The 20,722-nt window shown below is 34.3% G+C and overlaps 1 protein-coding gene across 1 annotated transcript in view; it reads right to left on the bottom strand.

Annotated features, from left to right (window-relative positions):
• Positions 1 to 20,722, bottom strand: part of MDGA2 (MAM domain containing glycosylphosphatidylinositol anchor 2) — a 939,200-nt gene that overhangs the window by 91,918 nt on the left and 826,560 nt on the right. Inside the window, exon 10 of the mRNA XM_006761237.2 lies at positions 8,075 to 8,223. Within this exon, the coding sequence (XP_006761300.1) occupies positions 8,075 to 8,223 (149 nt within the window). The remainder of the gene's footprint in view (positions 1 to 8,074; positions 8,224 to 20,722) is intronic.

A 20,722-nucleotide genomic window follows, 5' to 3' on the forward strand; every position in this document is an offset into this window, starting at 1 on the left:
AACTGATTTGTCTCTGTCTGACACTGGCCTCCCATTTAAATTAATTCGAAGACAGTTTCCCGTGATGCCAGCATTTGTGATGACTATTAATAAATCACAAGGAAAAACTTTAGACAGAGTAGGCATGTTCCTACCTGAACCCATTTTCAGATATGGTACTTGTCTTGTGGATAACAGTCATTCTAAGAGGTGTGAGGTCGTGTCTTATTGTAGTTTTGATTTGCATTTCCTAACAGCTACTGAAGTTGATAATCTTTTCAAATATATTTTGGCTATGTGTGTATCTATTTGGAAGAACTGTCTGATCAGGTTCTCTGCCCATTTTCTTTATTGAATTGTTTGTTGTTGTTTTTGAGTTGTGTGCGTATATATTTTGGATATTAACTCCTTGGAGTTGTTTGCAAAAACCTTCTCCCACTTGGTTGGTTGTCTTTTTGTTTTGTTGATATTTATTTATTTATTTATTTATTTTACTACGCAGAAACTTTTCAGTTTGATATAGTCCAACTCATTTATTTTTGCTTTTACTTCCATTGCCTTTGAAGTCAAATTTATAAAATACTCTCTAAGACCAAGGGCATAAGTTGAGTACCTATGTTTTCTTCTTTGTAATTTATTGTTGAAGTTCTTATATAAGGACTTTGGCCATTTTGAAGTGATTTTTGAGTATGGTGACAAATAGACTAGTTTCCTTCTTTTGCATGTAACTTTCCAATTTTCCCAGTATCATTTATTGAAGAGGCTTTTTTAAAATATATTTTATTGATTTTTTACAGAGAGGAAGGGAGAGAGATAGAGAGTTAGAAACATCGATGAGAGAGAAACATCGATCAGCTGCCTCCTGCACATCTCCTACTGGGGATGTGCCTGCAACCCAGGTACATGCCCTTGACCGGAATCGAACCAGGGGCCCTTTAGTCCGCAGGCCGACGCTCTATCCACTGAGCCAAACCGGTTTCGGCTGGCTTTTATTTTTTTATTATGTGTTATTTTGACTCCTTTGCAAAAAGTATTTGCTCATGTCCATGGGAATTCTGTTCCATTGGTCTTTGTGTCTGTTTTTCTTCTAATACCATGACGTTTTGATTGTCACTTTGTAGTATAATTTGAAGTCAGGGAATGTGTGGTACCTCCAGTTTGTACTTTTTTTTCTCTAGTTATGTGGGTCTTTTGTGGCTTTATACAAATCTGATGATTTTTTTGTTCTATTTCTTTAAAAAATAGTTTGAGCTTTTGATGGAGGTTTCATTAAATCTGTATATGGCTTTGGGTATGGACATTATAACTGTGCTGATTCTTCCAATCCATGAACATGGAATGTCTTTCCATTTCCTATGTCTTCTTCAACTTCTTGTAATAATGTCTTGTATTTTTTGATGTATAGGTCCTTTACATTATTCATAGTTATTTAATTCTTTTCATTGCCATTGGAAAAAAAATGAGAATATTGTGCTAAGCAAAATAAATCCAATAGTAAAAAATCAAGAACCATATAACTTCACCCATATGTGGGATATAAAACTGAAAGCAACAAATGAACAAATAAACAAACAAAAACTCATAGACAGACAACAGTATATTAGTTACTAGAGGGGGGAGCTAATAAAGTTTAAAGGGGGTTAAATATATGGTGACAGAAGGAGATTTAACTTTGGGTAATGGGCACACAATACAGATGATATATTGTAGAATTGTATACTTGAAAGTTATATAATTTCATTATTCAATATCACCCTAATAAACTTAATAAAAATAAATCTAATTCCATTTTGTCTAGCCTCATTTACTTAAGGCAAAGCAAATCCCTATTCTTGTATTGGTATTTTTAATTTATAAGCATTTTTTTTTTTGTCTATAGAGTAGAAGGGAAAAGTGAGTAGACATATATAGCTCTTCATGATAGAGCTCTATCATGCTGAGTATGTAATTTCATTTCCAACCAAACCCTATAATTTCACATTCTAATAATTCATTGAATTACATAGACCTTTGTAGCAGTGAAACATAAAGGCTCAGAAAAGAGCTTTTAGAATTAGACTAATAAGGTTAACATTACAGTTTCCCAATGATGTCTCTGCAGAACATATGTGTACATAACTTTACTTTCATTAATATTTTTCTGCACCTAAACAGTTTGTATAAAACCACAAAAGACCCCACATAACCAGTGATAATACCAATTTCCCAGGATTTTTTGTGTTTAGTACTATAATGTAATATTTTTCTAATTTATGTATTTAGTTCTTCTGAAATCAAAGAATTGTTTTAATTTTTCCTCATTTATAATTAAAAGTAAAAACAGATATTAATATTGTATCATAATTGTGTAATTTATAAAATAACAAATTAAGGACATATATACATTGTGGGTGGAAAAACAGATATATCCTCATATATAGAAGAGATTAAAAAATAAAAAACATACTATTCAACTATATTAGCATAAATATAGAAGTATTTAATTTAATATATGAATAGCAATTAAAGTTAATAAAAAGAAAATTTCAAACAAAATATTAATGCAAGAGATATTTGAAAACAAGGTCAAGTCTACCATTTGAAGATGAAGAAGAAAATAAAGGAGTAGGAAGAAGTGGAGAAGTAAGTGGAGGAGGAATAGAAGAGGGAAAAGATAAAGACAGAAAGTTCAGATGGTATTCAGCCTAATTACACTTGTCAGACTTCATGCCAGATTACTTGGGCTTAAATCCCAGCTTCATCTTTGATTTAACTCTGCAATCTTGGATGAGTTAGTGAACTCCATGATTTCTCAGTCCTTAAGATAGGAACAACAGTAGTATTTATCTCATTGTATTGTTTTAAGATTAAATATGTTAACATATGTAAAGCACATAACAGGATCATACTATAATATACTAGTACTAGAGGCCCGGTGCACAAAAATTTGTGCCCTGGGGGGAGGGGGAGGTCCCTCAGCCTGGCCTGAGCCCTCTCGCAGTCTGGGACCCCTCGGGAGATAACGAGCTGCTGGTTTAGGCCTGCTCCTGGAGGGCAGAGGGCAGGCCCAATCCCTAGGTACAGCCCCTGGTCGAGCTCAGAGCAGGGCTGATTGGGGAGTTGGGGTGCCGCCCCCTGTCATGCACAGAGCAGGGCGGATCGGGATGTTGCGATGCCACCCCCAGTCACACTCAAGGCAGGGTCGATGGGGAGGTTGCAGCGCCACCCCCTGTCACTCACAGAGCAGGGCCCATCAGGGGGGTTTGGGCTCCTTACCCTGTCACTTACAGAGCAGGATCAATCAGGGGGTTGGGGCGCCGCCACTCTCACACTCAAGGCAGGGGCGATGGGGAGGTTGCAGCGCCACCCCCTGTCACTCACAGAGCAGGGCCCATCAGGGGTTGAGGAGCTCCCCTCTGTCATGCACAGAGCAGGGCCGATCAGGAGGTTGGGGCGCCTTCCCCTGTCATGAACAAAGCAGGGCGGATAAGGAGTTTGTGGCTCACCTCCTGTCACACAAAGAGCCGCAGGGCGATCAGGGGGTTTGGGCGCTGCCCCCTGTCACGCTGATCCCGGTGCTGGGAGTCCTCTCAGCTCTGCTGCTCCCGGGTCTGGGAGGCATATTACCCTTTTACTATCTAGGATAGAGGCCTGGTGCATGGGTGGGGCTGGCTGGTTTTCCCTGAAGGGCGTCCTGGATCAGGGTGGGGGTCCCCACTGGGGTGCCTGGCCAGTCTGGGTGAGGGGCTGAGGGCTGTTTTCAGGCTGGCAGGTGGCAGAAGCTCCCAACCGCTCCTTTTTTTCTTTTTTTAAATTCTGGGCCAGCTTTAGCTCTGAGGCTCCAGCTCTTAGGCCTCCGCTGCTGAAAGTAGGTATCTGGTTAGTTTCGGTTCTATAATTAAAACAATGTATAACTCCAGCTCTGACTCCAGCTCTGAGATCCCACTCGCTGAAAGCTGGTTTCTGGGTTTTTTTTTTAGCTTCTATATTTGTTAAAATGTTTCAAACTGCAGGCTCAGAGGCCTGCAAGGCAGGCGGGGAACGTTGGTTTCCTCCGTCACTGAAGCAAGCAAGCCTCATGTTAGTTTCAAGCTGCCTGGCTGCCAGCCGCCATCTTGGCTGGCAGTTAATTTGCATATCTCCCTGATTAGCCAATGGGAAGGGTAGCGGTCATACGCCAATTACCATGTTTCTCTTTTATTAGATAGGATAACTTCAAGCATAGCTATTAACATTAATGGCTGTGATATTCAAACTACTAGTGTCACCTTCAAATTTCTACTCAACTTCTTGCTTCCATCTTTTCAGAAATGGTTTCCATAACTTATGTAAATTAAAGCAACTTAAATAGTTTTTGATATTTTGCATTTCTTGTTTCAACTTTTCAAAACAGAGCACAAAACTCAAAACCTAGCAAGCCATTATCAAATAACTGTAACTCAGTTTATGTAATTATATTGTTCTAGCCATTTTAGTCAAAATATTTTATTTTGACTGCTAAAAACTAGTCAGATTTTTGGTATAAAAATAATTTCAAAATATGTATGATTCCACATTTAAGAAAACTTAAGGCTTTAAGAAATACAACTGAAAAATGATAAAGCTAAACTATTAGTAATTTATAATTTTAAAAAGAAGCAATAGAAATTATTATAAATTTAAGACATATCTGAAAAGCATTTATTCTTGAAATTCAAAGAAAAATTCACGTAAGAGTTGTGTTTTAAAGTACGCACACTCCTTTGCAAAGGCTCAAATTAGTAATCAGAAAACTACCAAATACAAATTTTTGTTACACATACCACAATTAAGTAAATTTTAATGCCTCTTTAGTAGGCTTCTTGTAAAAAATGGTTAGAAATACTAGTATATTCAATTATAAGCCTAAGGAACTGTGTATATCTTGCCCAGAAGAGCTAAAGAAAATATTTGCATTTAGGTTAGTTCTCACACTGTGTAAATCCTGAAACTCATAGTAAATCCTGAATTGATCCAGAACAATATTTTATTAATCACTGATTTGGAAATGCCTCAATTTGGGCATAAGAAGAGAATGCATCTCTGAGGAGGACACAATTATCAGCCATTATAATACGTAAATTTCAAATTCATTTGTTCCACAAATTGCACCATAGTCCAAGCACTGTTCTTAAAGCAATATTTAGAGTACTGTTTTTGTGTTGAGATCATATAGAAATGTTAGTATAAGGAAAAGCCACAAGATTAAGATGGAATCTAATCACAGTCTCTTCATTGTAGTATGACAATATAAAACATTGGTTCTCAAAGGGTAGCCACAAGTCAGCACTAGCGGAATCACACAGAACGTTGTTAGAAATATAAAATCTTGGGCCACAACCAGACCCACCAAACCAGAAACTATGGGAGTGGGGCCCAATTGTTTTAACAAACCCTCCAGATGATTCTGATTCATAATCAACTATTGGGATGACTGCTATAACACAAAGAAGACAGTGTGTTCAGGCCATTAAGAAATAAAATACAGAAAATATAAATATAGACTAAAACTGTATAAATAAATCTGTATTCAAAAAACTTGCTATTGTTTAAGCATGAAAATTAGAAAAAGACTATAATCTGAACTCCATTCTCCATTTCAAGTTTTGATCATTCATTTTTCCTTAAAAACAGTTGAATAAATGTTTTTCATTGAATGCTACACTTCCAGTCATTTAAAAACACACACCACACACATACACACACAGAACACACCTGTCTATTGGAAAGTTTATTTGATTTGCATCTATGTCTTAGAATCCATAATACTGTAACATATATTCACTGACTGTAAAACATACAATTTCAACAATTAAGAAATATTCTTTCATTCAAGGAAATATATCAGCCTTCACTTCTTCATAAAATACTGATTCAAGTGGAGAACCAGGATAGCTCAGGGAAATGTAATTAGATTTATAATTAGTTGGCCTTGGAATGTTAAACCTATCTGTAACTTTTTCCCTATTCTTTTTTTAACTTAATTATTTATCTTAAATTTAAAAGCATACAAAAAACAAACAAACAAAACAACAATAGTGATTTGTCAGCATCAGGTATTTTTAAAATTTATGGTTTTATAATCTTTAAAATTTTTGTTTAAAAGTACAAATACCCCCCCACACACACATACACACAGACATTCACATACTTAGTTCCCATGACATTGGCAGATTTTTCTATCTCTTAGTTCTTCCTTTTTTACTGGAGCTTCTATCATTACTGTCTTCATGCAGTAAATTCTCTCTATCTCTCTCTTCCTAATCCTCACCCTGTGATATTTTTTTTCCAGTGAATATATATATATTTAGAGAGAGTGGAAAGGAGTAAGAGAGAGGGAGGAGAGACAGAGAGAGAGAGGGAGAGGAAGAGAAACATCAATGAGAGACACACACATTGATTGATTGCCTCCTGCACTTGCCACTACCAGGATCAGGCTTTGAACCTACAACCCAGATACATGCCCTTGACAGGAATGGAACCTGAGATCCTTTGGTGTGTGGGCTGACATCTAACCACTGAGAAACAGTGGCCAGGGCTACCTCTCTGTATTTTTACCAGTTCCAGGTCTCATGTCTAATGCTTCTAACCTGTAACTTAAATATTCAAGGGGAAGTATTCATTCAAATTCTTAGTAGCATGTTCCTAACTAGGGTACCATTATTTGTTTTATGTTCCTCTATTACTCAAATTTAACAAGTCTAATTTGAAAATGTGAGCATACTTGAAAACTCTGATTCAATAGTTTTATTTTCTGTCAATAATTTAATTATCTCATTCTAAGTCTCTTTTAGGCAGCTCATTTTTCCACCACATTCAGGGTCAAGAAAGTGAAATATTCTAATTATTATTTTGCATTTTCTCTCTTCACTATTGTCATCTAAATCTTACTTCAAATAGAGGTCTCTGCCTCTATTGTAATATCATACAATATACTATGCACAATATGAACAGATTATAGATGTCATTTGTTTCATGATTTAAGACTATAGAATGAATCCATGTTATCTATCAATTCTCCACAGGTTTCCCTAGATTAACATTAAATGCCCTATGTAAAGTGATTCTTCTTAACATTTCTCTCAAGAAAATTAGTCCCATTGGCTTGTGTATCATGTACATTATTCTCATTTGACTTCAACTTTATCCTACAATTTTCATACAGTATAAGAAAGTGTTAGAACACCTTACATGTTTATTTCATAACAATTATAACGTCATTTCTATAACATATCTAGTGATGAAGGATTTGAAGGCTCAAAAGATGTCACTTTAATATGTCTGTTATCATAGTAGAATATGCATAAATTAATTTCCAAGATTTTTAAATAATTAGAAACTATTATGTGTAGAGTAATTTTATCTTTTATATAGGGACATATATTTAAAAATTCATGCAAAATAATTAAGACTTTATGTCAGCTAAGGATAATAACAATGTCTTCACAAAGAATCACAAAGAAAAAAAAAAGCCAACAGTTAAATTTCTCACCTGCCTAATACCCAGCCGGTATGCCACAATCCGATCCACTGCATCAGGATTCATTTGTGTCCACTGTAGACTATAGGAATAAACACGGTGTCTGTTTTGCCAAACAGGATTGTAGGTATCGTAATAGAATTCTGGAGCATAGGCCTTTCCTGAAAACAAAAGGCATACAATAAGCAGGCCCTGGAAGCCCAGAGGATCCCAGAGGATGGGCAGGGTGGGCCCGAGCAGTGGGGCGCCCAACAGGGCACCAGGGGTCCTCGGCACTCCCCCTCTCTCCCTCTCCGCCTCTCCCTCCTTGTTAACTCTGCTATTTCACAGCTCACTGCTCCCGTGGTCAACTTTATCCTACAATTTTCCTTAGCATTTATATACTGTGACATAGAAACTAGTACTTCATCATGCAAGTTGCTAAAAGCATAAAAAGTCACCCCTGTGACCAACTAATTATACTGTATGCTCTTCAATTTTTTTACGCCAATTACCATGTTTGTCTTTTATTAGTGAAATTCATGCAAAATAATTAAGACTTTATGGCAGCTAAGGATAATAACAATGTCTTCACAAAGAATCACAAAGAAAAAAAAAGCCAACAGTTAAATTTCTCACCTGCCTAATACCCAGCCGGTATGCCACAATCCGATCCACTGCATCAGGATTCATTTGTGTCCACTGTAGACTATAGGAATAAACACGGTGTCTGTTTTGCCAAACAGGATTGTAGGTATCGTAATAGAATTCTGGAGCATAGGCCTTTCCTGAAAACAAAAGGAATACAATTAAGTGATGACATATTCCAATTAAACATATTGGTTCTTTTTGGCCCTTTTACCACATTCTGCTAGGAGTTCTATATGTAACTCTTGTATCTGAAAAGTCTTATTATTAAAATCTAATCAATTTTCTGGAGAATTTTGAGTATAGATGCCAGAAGATTTCCTGGTTGATTGGATGAGCAGGCTCAGAGAGAAAGAAGAGTCAAGGATGATTACAAGTTTTTGCCTAAAACCTGGAAGATTAAAATTTCCATCAACTGAGATAAAAAGCTTTGTGAGGGACACATTTGGGAGGAGGAGAAAATCAGGAAGTTATTATTATTTTTTTAGTCCTCAATTCAAAAGACATCATTTTAGCCGAACTGGTTTGGCTCAGTGGATAGAGCATCGGCCTGCGGACTCAAGGGTCCCAGGTTCGATTCCAGTCAAGGGCATGTACCTTGGTTGCGGGCACATCCCCACTGGGGGACGTGCAAGAGGCAGCTGATCAATCTCTCTCATCGGTGTTTCTGGCTCTCTATCCCTCTCCCTTCTTCTCTGTAAGAAATCAATAAAATGTATATTTTTTTAAAAAGGCATCATTTTAATATGTCTGCTGTTATAGCAGAATATGCATAAATTAATTCCCAAGATTTGTAAATAATTAGAAAGTTATGTATATAGTAATTTTACCTTTGATATAGGAAAATATATTTAGAAATTCATGCAAAATTAAAGAAAATATTCATTAATATTTAGGGAGAGGGAAAGGGGGGAAAGAGAGAAGGAGAACGAGAGAGAATCATAGATTGCTCACCTCCAGTATGCCCCCTGATCAAGAGATCAAACCTGAAATCCGGATATGTGACCAGGAATCAAACCTGCTACCTTCCAATGTATGGAATGATGCTCCAAACAACTGACCCACACCAGCCAGGACAAAAATCAGGGAGTTAATTTTGAAAAGTTTGAATGCTCTAAATGCAGACATTAAGTGGAACATACTAGTCTAGAATTCAGGAAAAACCTGGATTGGACATATATCTTGCTAACCATAGGCATGTATATAGATTTTAAGTTCAAAGCCCTAAGACTCAACATCATCAAGAGAGTGTGAGAAGATAGAGAAAAAAACTAGGTCTGACCACTGGAGCAATCCAAGGTTAAGAAATGTGGGGTCAGTTAACACCCACAAAGGCCTGACAAGGAACAACCAGTGAATAAAAGTTAAAAATGTGGCATCCAAGAAGCCAAAAGAAGTATATCAGCACTGAATGACCAACTCTGTAAAAAAAAATTAGAGAAAATAAAAAATCTTGTTTATATTTTCATTGTTTTTAGTCAATAAACTCAAAATCATTCAAACAGAACTCAACTATAACACAGAACTTTGGTCAATAATAAAGTTTTTTGTTTTTGTTTTTTAAATATACTTTATTGATTTTTTACAGAGAGGAAGGGAGGACAGAGAGCTAGAAACATCTTTAAGAGAGAAACATCAATCAGCTGCCTCCTGCACACCCCCTACTGGGGATGTGCCACCACCAAGGTACATGTCCTTGACCAGAAATGAACCTGGGACCTTTCAGTCCGCAGGCTGGCGCTCTATCCACTGAGCCAAACCAGTTATGGCAATAATAAAGTTTTTATTTAAGAATATGTGAAGTGCATATAGCATATATGATATGTATAAAACATCTGTGTATTGTTACTTTTGTGTGTGTGTAGCAGTGTGTTTTTTTTATACTGAATTGTGCACAGACCATTTGTAATTTGTAATTATAGGTCCAAATTACAAACGTTCTGAAATGTAGATTTTTTTCACATTCTAATTTTTTTTTTTACTAATACTGCATTTATTTAATAAATAAACAATATTATATGAGACCCTTTTAAATGCCAAGTAGTATACTAGGCATCAAGGATACAATAAATGAGGTCTGACCTCTGTCTTCATAGAAATTGCTTACATTTTCTCAAACTTTCCAAATAGCTTTGTAATTATTAACTGATGATGAGCTAATAAGTTGTACACTTATCATCCCTCATTCCACATCTGTCCTGTTTTATTTTATTACATTAAATATTAAGTGCCCTCTTGGGTTTTTCCTCCTATATTCTTGTGTTCAGAAACTTTTCTTGCCTAGTTTTTTATATTTCTTCATTATTTGTCATCTAGGGGTTACAAAAAGGTTGAATCATAAAAATTTATCACAGACAAAGAATGAATTTTGAGCACTAAGAATGGAAGTGATGGTCTCTGTTATCCTGAAGAGGATTACCAGGGAAAACATAATGTAAAATGAAATAAATTTAATTTTTTACAAGTTTACTAGTAAAATTAAATAAATTGAATTAAATGTATGAATTTTAGCAACAATTTTTAAAAGTCTTCTACATCAACATTGTGTGCATTAAAACATGTTCTATAAATATCTATCCAGTTGAATTGAAAAACAATTATCAACTTCATACAAAGAAACTTGCAAAGAAGGAGGTCTCTAGAAAAGAGCCATCACATTCATTTTATTACTCCTTTTATCTTGTATGATATTTTCACTTAGTAAATGATAGGACATATTCATGTTCACAAGATTACGAGCAAAATCCAGATGAAAGAAAAATAATATACTGAATGAAGAAGTGAATACCAAAATATCATTGACAACTTGTATTTGTGACTGAATTTCTCAAAATGTTCTTAAAGAGGTGTATTTAGTAGTAGCCTAGATAAAGAGCTAGGCATTTTTATTAAAAATAACCATTCAATTTGGAGAAATATTCATTCAGGTTTTAAAATAAAAAATCACACATACACATAAATTTATTCTCTGGTTTCACAGACAGTCACATTAAATGTTTTCATATTCATTTTGTAGGAAGCACAAAGTAGTATTAAGAAAATATCTTTATAATAATTCTAGACTCTTACAACCAGGCATGGTTGAACAGGGAAAGAATTTGTAATATTTGTTTTTCTTTTTGATCCTCCAGGCCTATGTTTTTCTTTTTGTCCTTCCAGCAAGCATGTCAAGGAAATATTATTTCTCTTTTATATTCATCTTATTTTTAACGAACACAGTTCTACTTTAAATGTTTTTAGGCTAACTGACCTAGAATTACATTCATTACCTAAACTAGCCAAAAATTTTTAGATATATTATGTATGATTATATAAAGATGATGTATTTTAAAATATTCTTAAAATATACATAGGGAAAGTTGTCATTCAAAGTTTTATATAGAATTTGTGCAAAAGTACATTTATTCTGTTTTGCAAATAGCTTTCAAAAAGTAATTAAATTAAGATTTCAAAAATGCTTTTATGAGTAAAGCACAAAGTAAAAGATAAGAAGCTATTACATGTCACTCTCCTGGTACAAAAATGCTAGCTTAAAATATAACAAAACTATGTTTTAGGTGCATACATAGGTTTACAAGCAAGTGAGAGAATTATTCCTCAGGGATCAAAGAACAAAAACCTGAAAACCAAGCAATGAAATAAAGCTTAGGGAGAAAAGAAGTGTTGTTGCTTTGTACCCGTGGGAGCTGAATTTTAGACCCTTAAGGGATGAGATTAATGGGCAAGTCTCAGATGAAAAGTTAGAAATTAGGTTACCACCTTCAATCACGATCAGTAAAAACAGCAGTCTCAGTCATAGGGTATCCTAGAATAAAACTGCTCTTCACCAGCATAAGAAGATGACAAAAATACTACATTAAGAAAAAAATCATCCTTGGCTAGTAACACCACTGGAGTCCTTCAGTAGATCCAAATTAAGTTCTTAAAGAACATGCTTTCAACTGAGACTGCAGAGATTTCTTCAACTAAAACCGCAATGATTATGAATTAAAAATACAATTATGAATTAATATCACACAAGAAAATGTGTGACTAAGAAGGACAATAAACAGCAGGATTAGACTACAGATAATGGAACCATGAAATGGAATTTATAAATAAGTATGCATGAAACAATTAAAGAAATACAATTGCCCTGGCAGGCATGACCCAGTGGTTAGAGCAACGGCTCAGGCACCGAAGGGTCATGGGTTCAATTCTCCATCAAGGGCATGTACCTGGATTGCAGGTTCAATCCCCAGCACAAGTCAAGGTGTGTACAAGAGGCAACTCATTGATGTGTCTTCCTCAAATTGTTTCTCTCTCTCATCCCTCTCCCCTCCCTCACCCCTCCAACTTCCACTCTCTCTGAAAATCAATGGGAAAATATCCTTAGGTGAAGATTAATCAAAAAAAGAAATACAATATAAAATGTTAAAACAAACAAATAACAACAACAAAAAAGAACACACACACCATGGAACCTTCTATAAAATAATAATATTTTCTATTGAGATCAAAGGTGGGCTTCACAGGGGACACACCTAACAACATCTTTATTGATCTTAAAGAAGAGGATGGTTGGCTCATGGAAGAATAAGAGAAGGAAAGTAAGGTATGGACTTAGGTGGAGAAAAATGAATATATGATAGACAATATTTTAGAACAACCACAGGATCTGGCATGGCTGTAACATGTTGCACCCATCTTTCCTACCAAATTGTGCCCTTTTGAAGCACAGAAATGTTCTTATACTACGATGGCTGACACAATGCATGTATTTAAATAAGACAGGAAGTCAGGTCAGAGGTAATTTAAGAAGTGTCTCGTTAGTTATAAGACATTTTATATTTACCCTATAGTTGCATTGTTCTCAAATTATTTTGGCCAGTGCTCACTTCAGTGGAAGAAAAAAATTTATAGTGAATCTATTGACTTATATTTCCCAGTGTGAAATAACTCATTGACATCAAAGAATTAAGTAAGAAATGAGTCAATACTAAAAATGGTAACAGTGAAAAAATTTAAAAACACAGTTGCAAAATATCAAGCATAACATAACAATTTAAAACTTTTCAAAGTTGAATTTATTGGTATAAGAAAGTAGCTACAGAAACATGGCACCTGAAGCACTGATGATGTGCTGATTTAAGAAAAAAAAAACTTCTAAAAATCATATGAGTCAGAACTCTCTGTATGCATTTTCAATAGAAACTAACCAACACTAGTCAGGTGCTTTTTGAGTCAGAATCATATTGTGTTTAGACACATAGACTAAAGCAATGAATTAGTCATTACAACTTAATAGGTATAATATACATAAAAATCTATGTAGCTCTCTCATTCCTTCATTGGACAGAAGTGAGAACATGCAATTGTTGGAACCATAATTACCTTTTCTAGAAATTAATGAATCTTGTACTAAAAATGAAAGAAATGGTTCTACATGAATTGGGATTTTTCTGGGTTTTTAATCAGGAATATGATATAAATCCACTTTGTATTTTACAACTGCATCTGGCGAGTAAGAGGAGAAAAGATTAGAGAAGTTAAAAAACTAATGGCTGGAAGACAATAAGAAGATACTGTCTTTAAAGTAAAAGGCATGATTTCGGAAATAAAGAAAGATTGATAAATTTAAAAAGCATTGCATAAAAACAAGTAATGAGCACTGCTCCTCTGAGTGGACAATGTAGGTAGATTCCTAACTTTCCCATCTGTGGAGACTGGATGGGTACTAGAGCTTTGAAATGAGACGGTAAAGAACTGTATGCATCTCATTCTGGCAAAGGAGTGAAGAATTACATTACCTCTTGCTTCCTATTCTTCTGGAAGCTTACTGTTTTGATTTAAAGGCATTTTAAAATGTTATGAAAGTGAGCATAAAGAATACTTTGATGACAAAAAGGTTTAATTTTTTGAAGTCAAAGGAAACTTTTTAAAAGAATCAATGTATGTATGTGTTACCTATTTTTGGTATTTAGTTATGTGATATTTAAAATTAGTCTTTATCTCATTAAGAGCAATAAAGAAATAATTACTGAATTGTTGAATTCTGCCTATTCTCATTTGACTGGAAACATAGGAAGCTAATATCAAAAAGAAATGAAAAAGAGGGAAAACATGTAAGTTATACTTAACAGGAGAAACTATTGTACCTGATAAAGAATAATTTGTCCTAGAGTTAAGATGAATGTCATAGTAGCAATAAAACTGAATGTCGTCAAGAGTTTGTTCAACAGGAATAACTTGTCAATATGTGTGCAGAAAACAAAAACACAACAACTAAATTATACAGCTGTGAAATCAATGACAACATCTCTCAGTTAATGATTGTTCAGAGTTTACAAAAAAAAAAAAAGCAAGACTTGTAACTATTTAGAACCCAATTAAATCCTTTAGTTTAAATGCCTCTGTACATGAGATGGAGTAGTGGTTATCTAAATGTTCTTTTCCCATTTAGAGACAGCCAATATGTTTTAAAATTACTAGTAATTGTTGTTACATTATTTTAAAATTTCAGCATAACTGCTTTTATTCGTCCCTGATGTGGATCCATTTTATTCTGCTGGAGTCAGGACTGTGAAAACCACACTGAAGCAGACTGCCCAGTGACTCACCTTTGTACTCAAGACCTTCCTTAGAATTCACAGCCCTGGAGAGCAAGTTCATTGATTGGCTAACTAATAAAAAAATATTGACAATATTGTCAGTCTCTACAAATCATTGGGATCTCTATAAATAGATTTTCAACTTGTCCAAGTGTAAGTATAGTTACTTTGGTCAGATTATGATTTCCGTCATAGGTTATTTCTTCTCAAAATAAAGCTGCAAAAGAAATAGGTTTCTCACCCCCCACCATGACATTTTTAAAAATAATCTGTATTGTTAGTTAGTCCTCTTATTTCACATCTGAATAACTTTAAAAAATAAATTTTAGCATTATTTAAGCAAAATCTATTCAATAAAAGAATATTTTCAACAAATGAATGTTCATTAATTTACTTTATGAACTGATAAATTGATAATATTATGTGTAAAGCATTTTATAAAACATAACTTTAAAAAATTTAACTTTATTGTTGAAAGTATTATGTATGTCCCCTTTTTTTTCCCATTGACACCCTCTAGCCCACCCCTGCCCTGGCCCCAGGCCTTCATACCCCTATTGTCTGTGTCCATGGGTTATGCATATATGCATGCACGTTCTTTGGTTTGCCCCCCTCCCCCACCCCGGCCTTCTCCACAGTTCTGGATCCATGGGTTATGAAGATATGCACATAAGTTCTTTGGTTAATATCTCCCTACCCACCCCAACCCTGTCTTCCCTCTGAGATTTGTCACTCTGTTCCATGGTTCTATATCTCTGAATCTACTTTGTTTGTCAGTTTATTTTGTTCATTAGATTCCAAATATGAGTGAGATCATGTGATACCGGTATTTTTCTGACTGGTTTATTTCACTTAGCATAATACTCTCCATGTCCCTCCATACTGTCTCAACAGGTAAGATATCCTTCTTTTTCACTGCTGCATAGTATTCCATGGTATAAATGTACCACAGCTTTTTTTTAACCACTCATCTGCCGATGGGCACTTGAGCTGTTTCCAGATCTTAGCTATTGTAAATTGCGCTGCTATGAACATAGGGGTGCGTACATTCAGATTACTGTTTTGGGTCTTACAATATATTCCTGGAAGTAGGATCCCTGGGTTAAATGGTGGTACCATTTTTAATTTTTTGAGGAAACCATATTACTGTTTTCCATAGTGGCTGCACCAGTCTGCATTCCCACTAGCAGTGTACTAGGCATTTATTATGAAGGAAATGCCACAATAGAAACTGGGAACAAACTTTATGGGATTTATGCCTAATTTTTTTCTAAAAGGAAACCTTTCATTTTTCTTTATGCTTAGGTCTCTTCTTCCTGCTGTTACAGATGCTATGTAAAGCAGTCTGATGATTTCTCAAAAAATTAAGAGTAGAGCTACCATACATACCAGTGATCCCTCTCCTGGGAAAACTTAAAATCATGCATTCACAAAGATATATGCACCTGTATGTCCACTGCAGCATTATTTATGGTGGCTAAAACATGGAAATAACCAAAGTATCCTGTGATAAAGGACTGGATAAAGAAGATGTGGTGCATATACACAATGGAATACTACGCAGCTATAAGAAAGGATGAAATACTGCCATTTACAACAACATGGATAGACCTTGAGAATTTTATACTAAGTGAAATAAGTCAGTCAGAAAAGCTAAGAACCATATGATTTCACTCATATATGGGATATAAAACTGAAACTCGTGACCACATAGGGGTGCGTACATTCAGATTACTGTTTTGGGTCTTACAATATATTCCTGGAAGTAGGATCCCTGGGTTAAATGGTGGTACCATTTTTAATTTTTTGAGGAAACCATATTACTGTTTTCCATAGTGGCTGCACCAGTCTGCATTCCCACTAGCAGTGTACTAGGCATTTATTATGAAGGAAATGCCACAATAGAAACTGGGAACAAACTTTATGGGATTTATGCCTAATTTTTTTCTAAAAGGAAACCTTTCATTTTTCTTTATGCTTAAGGATAGACCTTGAGAATTTTATACTAAGTGAAATAAGTCAGTCAGAAAAGCTAAGAACCATATGATTTCACTCATATATGGGATATAAAACTGAAACTCGTGACCACAAACAACAGTGTGGTGCTTGCCAGAGAGAAGGGATGAGGAGTAAAGGGGGTCCTAATGTATCGTGATAAGATAAGATTTGACTTTGGGTGGTGGGCACATGGTTCAATATACAGCTTATGTAACATAGAAACCCACACCTGAAACCTATATGATCATATTGACCAATATCACTCCAATAAATTTAATAATAAAAAATAAATTACAAAATAGAAGAGGAAATCTTGACCACTTATCTCTATAAAATACCATATAGGATTCTAATGAATTACTTATGAAATAGCTTCTCTCTTGCATTTGCAGATATATCTTTTAGATTGCCTATTGTTTGTAACTATTACAGTATATTCTAATAATGTCTAATTTCACTCTTCTCACACCAACAAAAGATTTCTAGCTCATGTTTGTTTACTAAATGAATCAATGAGCTTCTCTCCTGATTGTGTTCTCTTGCTTACATTCTGATGACTCAGTGTGACAAAGGCTGAAATTTCCTAGAACTCTAGTAGTATCCTAACACTTCTTGACCCCTTAAACAGAAATGCTTTGCTGTGTGATTTCTTTGTTTTTCCACTCTTATCCCTTTTTTGGGTACCTAAATCATAGCTATCCTTTCTTTGTTAAATTACTCTTTCTTCTAGCAGAACATTGATAGAATTAATGAAACTATCTCCCCAGAACAGAATATTCAAAGTATGTATTATCAATTGTAGTAGGACCTTGAAACTATTCATCATTTTCCAGTTGAAATGAAAAAAAAATATTTTAACCCAATTCCTGTTAGTTTAGTTGAAGACATGTCAATTAAAACCTTTACATAAATTTCCCCTAAAATGTTATGTAAATACATAAAAATTGCTAGATAATAAATACAGCATCAAAAATATTATTGGAATAAGAAAAAATGATATACAGCAAAATGGAATAATATGTGTATATATTAATTATTTGAGTTGGCACATCTAAATTATTATTCATAAAATTTTCTTGCTTGATTCTCATGTGTATGAAGTTGATCAGGATTATTAATACCATATAGGATTAATCTTATGATATACATAGGATTCTTATGATATACTTATGAAATAGCTTCCTACAAATCACATTCTTTATTAAAATGTGTTAGCATGAAACACAATAGTAATTAATTAATTAAAGAGGTAGCAATATTATTACCTAATTAATAAAAAAATTGAAATAATATACTTAGACTGGCTTGAAAACTTATAACTTAGCCTTTTAATAGTTTGCCTCAATAACTTACATTCACTTAAATATATTCTCCTATCATAATTCAATTTTCCTTTATAGCTACTTCTTAAATGATTAGATATTTAGAAGAAATTTTTTCTTAGAAATATCTACTTGTGAAATTATTTAACAATAGTGAATTCACATTGCCAAAGTTAAAATAATTTTTATTTTAATATTTGAAATATGGAATGAACACAAGATCAAATTATATAAATTCTTAAGAATCATCTTCATGTATTAATAATTTAGCTTTTTCCTTAATCTTTACCTAGAAAGGTAAAGATTATTAAATTAAGACTCAGGAAGATAGCATCCAGGCCTATTTGCTGAGAGGCAGAAGATATGAAAATGATGATAAAATGTAAACACTAATGTACCAAGAATCTTGTCATTAGTTATTAGTAGACAAATCACTCAGATTGAAGTAGGTGAACAGCCAAATAGGCTTTCAGAAGTAATATGGCTTATTTATTACTTTTTGCAATAAAAGAGTTTTACCAAACCTCTAACTGTTCAAGCTGTACATATCCACATCAGTTGAAAACTAACGTGATGTTTCCCATGTAAAAATTCTCTCCCAACTTAAAACACTTCTTAAAAGAGTTCAATATTTCATTTGAGTAGGTTTCTGTTGCATAGAGAATTAATAATTATAGTTTAATCAACAAATAATAATAATAATAGATTTATTTTGTTACTGGTAAGGACACTTTCAATTAGTTTTTGTTGTTCTCAAAAATACAATTATTTCATAAAGTTAACTAAGTTTAAAAGATATCTCTGGAGATTCAAATGAATGAAAATACAGGTTGGGGCAAAAGTAGATTTATAGTTTGCATAGTCAATAAATATAATACACTATATGATTTGTTCTATTTGTATAGTCTTTATTACAAAAACTACCATAGCACTGGATAAATAGTAAGTATTTAATAAGCATTAATTACCTACTGTGCCCTCCCCTACAAAACAATTATAAATAAAGTAAAATAATAAAATTTTCTATAAATAGTTCCATAGTTGGTTTCATTGTTATTGTTCAGAAGCATAAGGACTTGAAGCAATTTTAAAATTAAGCTAGACAAATTTGAATGAGCTCCCATTTATTTCCTTTAAACTTTAATGAAACAGCATTTCAACAAAATTGAGTCACCTCTGACCCTTTTAGGATCCACCTAGAAAACAAAATATTTATACAAAGTTTGTATTGGTTTACACACCAAATATCTATAGTTGCCCTGGGTAATTAAAAATAAACACATAGATTTACCTGATAACATTTGAACTTAAATGAATAGCCCCTTTACTCTAAAAATCCTGAACATACTTTGCCAAAAATAATACAAAATATGGATCTTTTCCCCCCAAAATAGGCTTAAATTATGATCTGGTTCAAAATTTTTAAAAGATAATTTGGACTTGATGAAACAATTAGCTTTCACATTGGGCACGCAAATAATAAATTGTTAAGGATTTAGAGAGAGCTTATGAATAAAAGCTATATATCCACTGATATTATACTTAGAAATATCTAACTAAGTTGATGTGTATAAAAACTACATGTTTTAAAGAAAACTACTCTAGAGAGCTCCTCCTGGAATAGAGATGGTTGACTAAGGGTGGAAGGGATACTTGTATGAAGAGAAAAATAAAGGCAGCTGTTTCATTCTGATGTCAATTACCTCTTTTTTTCCACAGTTCTTGCCTAAAGGCCTTTGCTCACCAATACCTTATCCAATATTTAAGACCCACACAAGAATTTCTGTTTAAAAGTTATTCTATTTAATTTACCATTGCAACCATAGACTCATGGAGTAAGAAAAATCGTGAGAGATGAAAACTGTATCTCAAATTTTTATATTTTTACTGATTTCAGAGGGAAGGGAGAGAGAGAGAGAAATAGAAACATCAATGATGAAAGAGAGTTGTTCATTGGCTGTCTCCTGCATGCCCCACACCAGGGATCAAACCCACAACCTGGGGATGTGTCCCGAATAATAATTGAACCATGATGTCCTGGCTCATAAGTTGACGATTAACTACTGAGCAACATCAGCTGGGATATACAGTGGGGCCTTGACTTATGAGCGTCCCGACTAACGAGTTTTTCGAGATATGAGCCGTCTTTCGGCCGATTTTTTGCTTTGAGTTGCGAGCTAAAATTCGAGTTATGAGCCAGCTTCAGATACCCCACCGCTAGTTGGCGCAGTGAACGCCACAACATCAGCCCCGCATCATGTGTCTCACTCATTCACTTTTTGATTTGACATACGAGTAATTTGAGTTATGAGCTCCATCATGGAACAAATTAAACTGGTAAGTCAAGGCCCCACTGTATCTCAAATTTATATAGGAATTTAAAAGTTTACAAAGTACTTTAAAAATATTAACTTACTTTAGTATTTACAGAGGTTGGCAAGGTCAAATATGCAAAGTAATATTACTTGGCTTAAGTTGCGAATATTGAAGGTCAATAAGATAATAAATACAAGCAACTGATCATGTCTGGCCTGCAGATCATCCCTCAACAAAAAAATCCAAACTAATATTTTGTGAGAAAGAAGAGAAGTTAGACAGAACCTAGAGACAGAACATGGCAAAAGATCCTGGACAGAAACTGGCAACAGAACCTAGAGACAGAACCTAGCAAGAGAACCTGGCTGAAGATCCTAGAGACAGAACCTGGCTACAGAACCTGGATAGAACAT

Source organism: Myotis davidii, unplaced genomic scaffold (genome assembly GCF_000327345.1).
Source record: "Myotis davidii unplaced genomic scaffold, ASM32734v1 scaffold1032, whole genome shotgun sequence".
Classification (NCBI taxonomy): Eukaryota; Metazoa; Chordata; class Mammalia; order Chiroptera; family Vespertilionidae; genus Myotis; species Myotis davidii.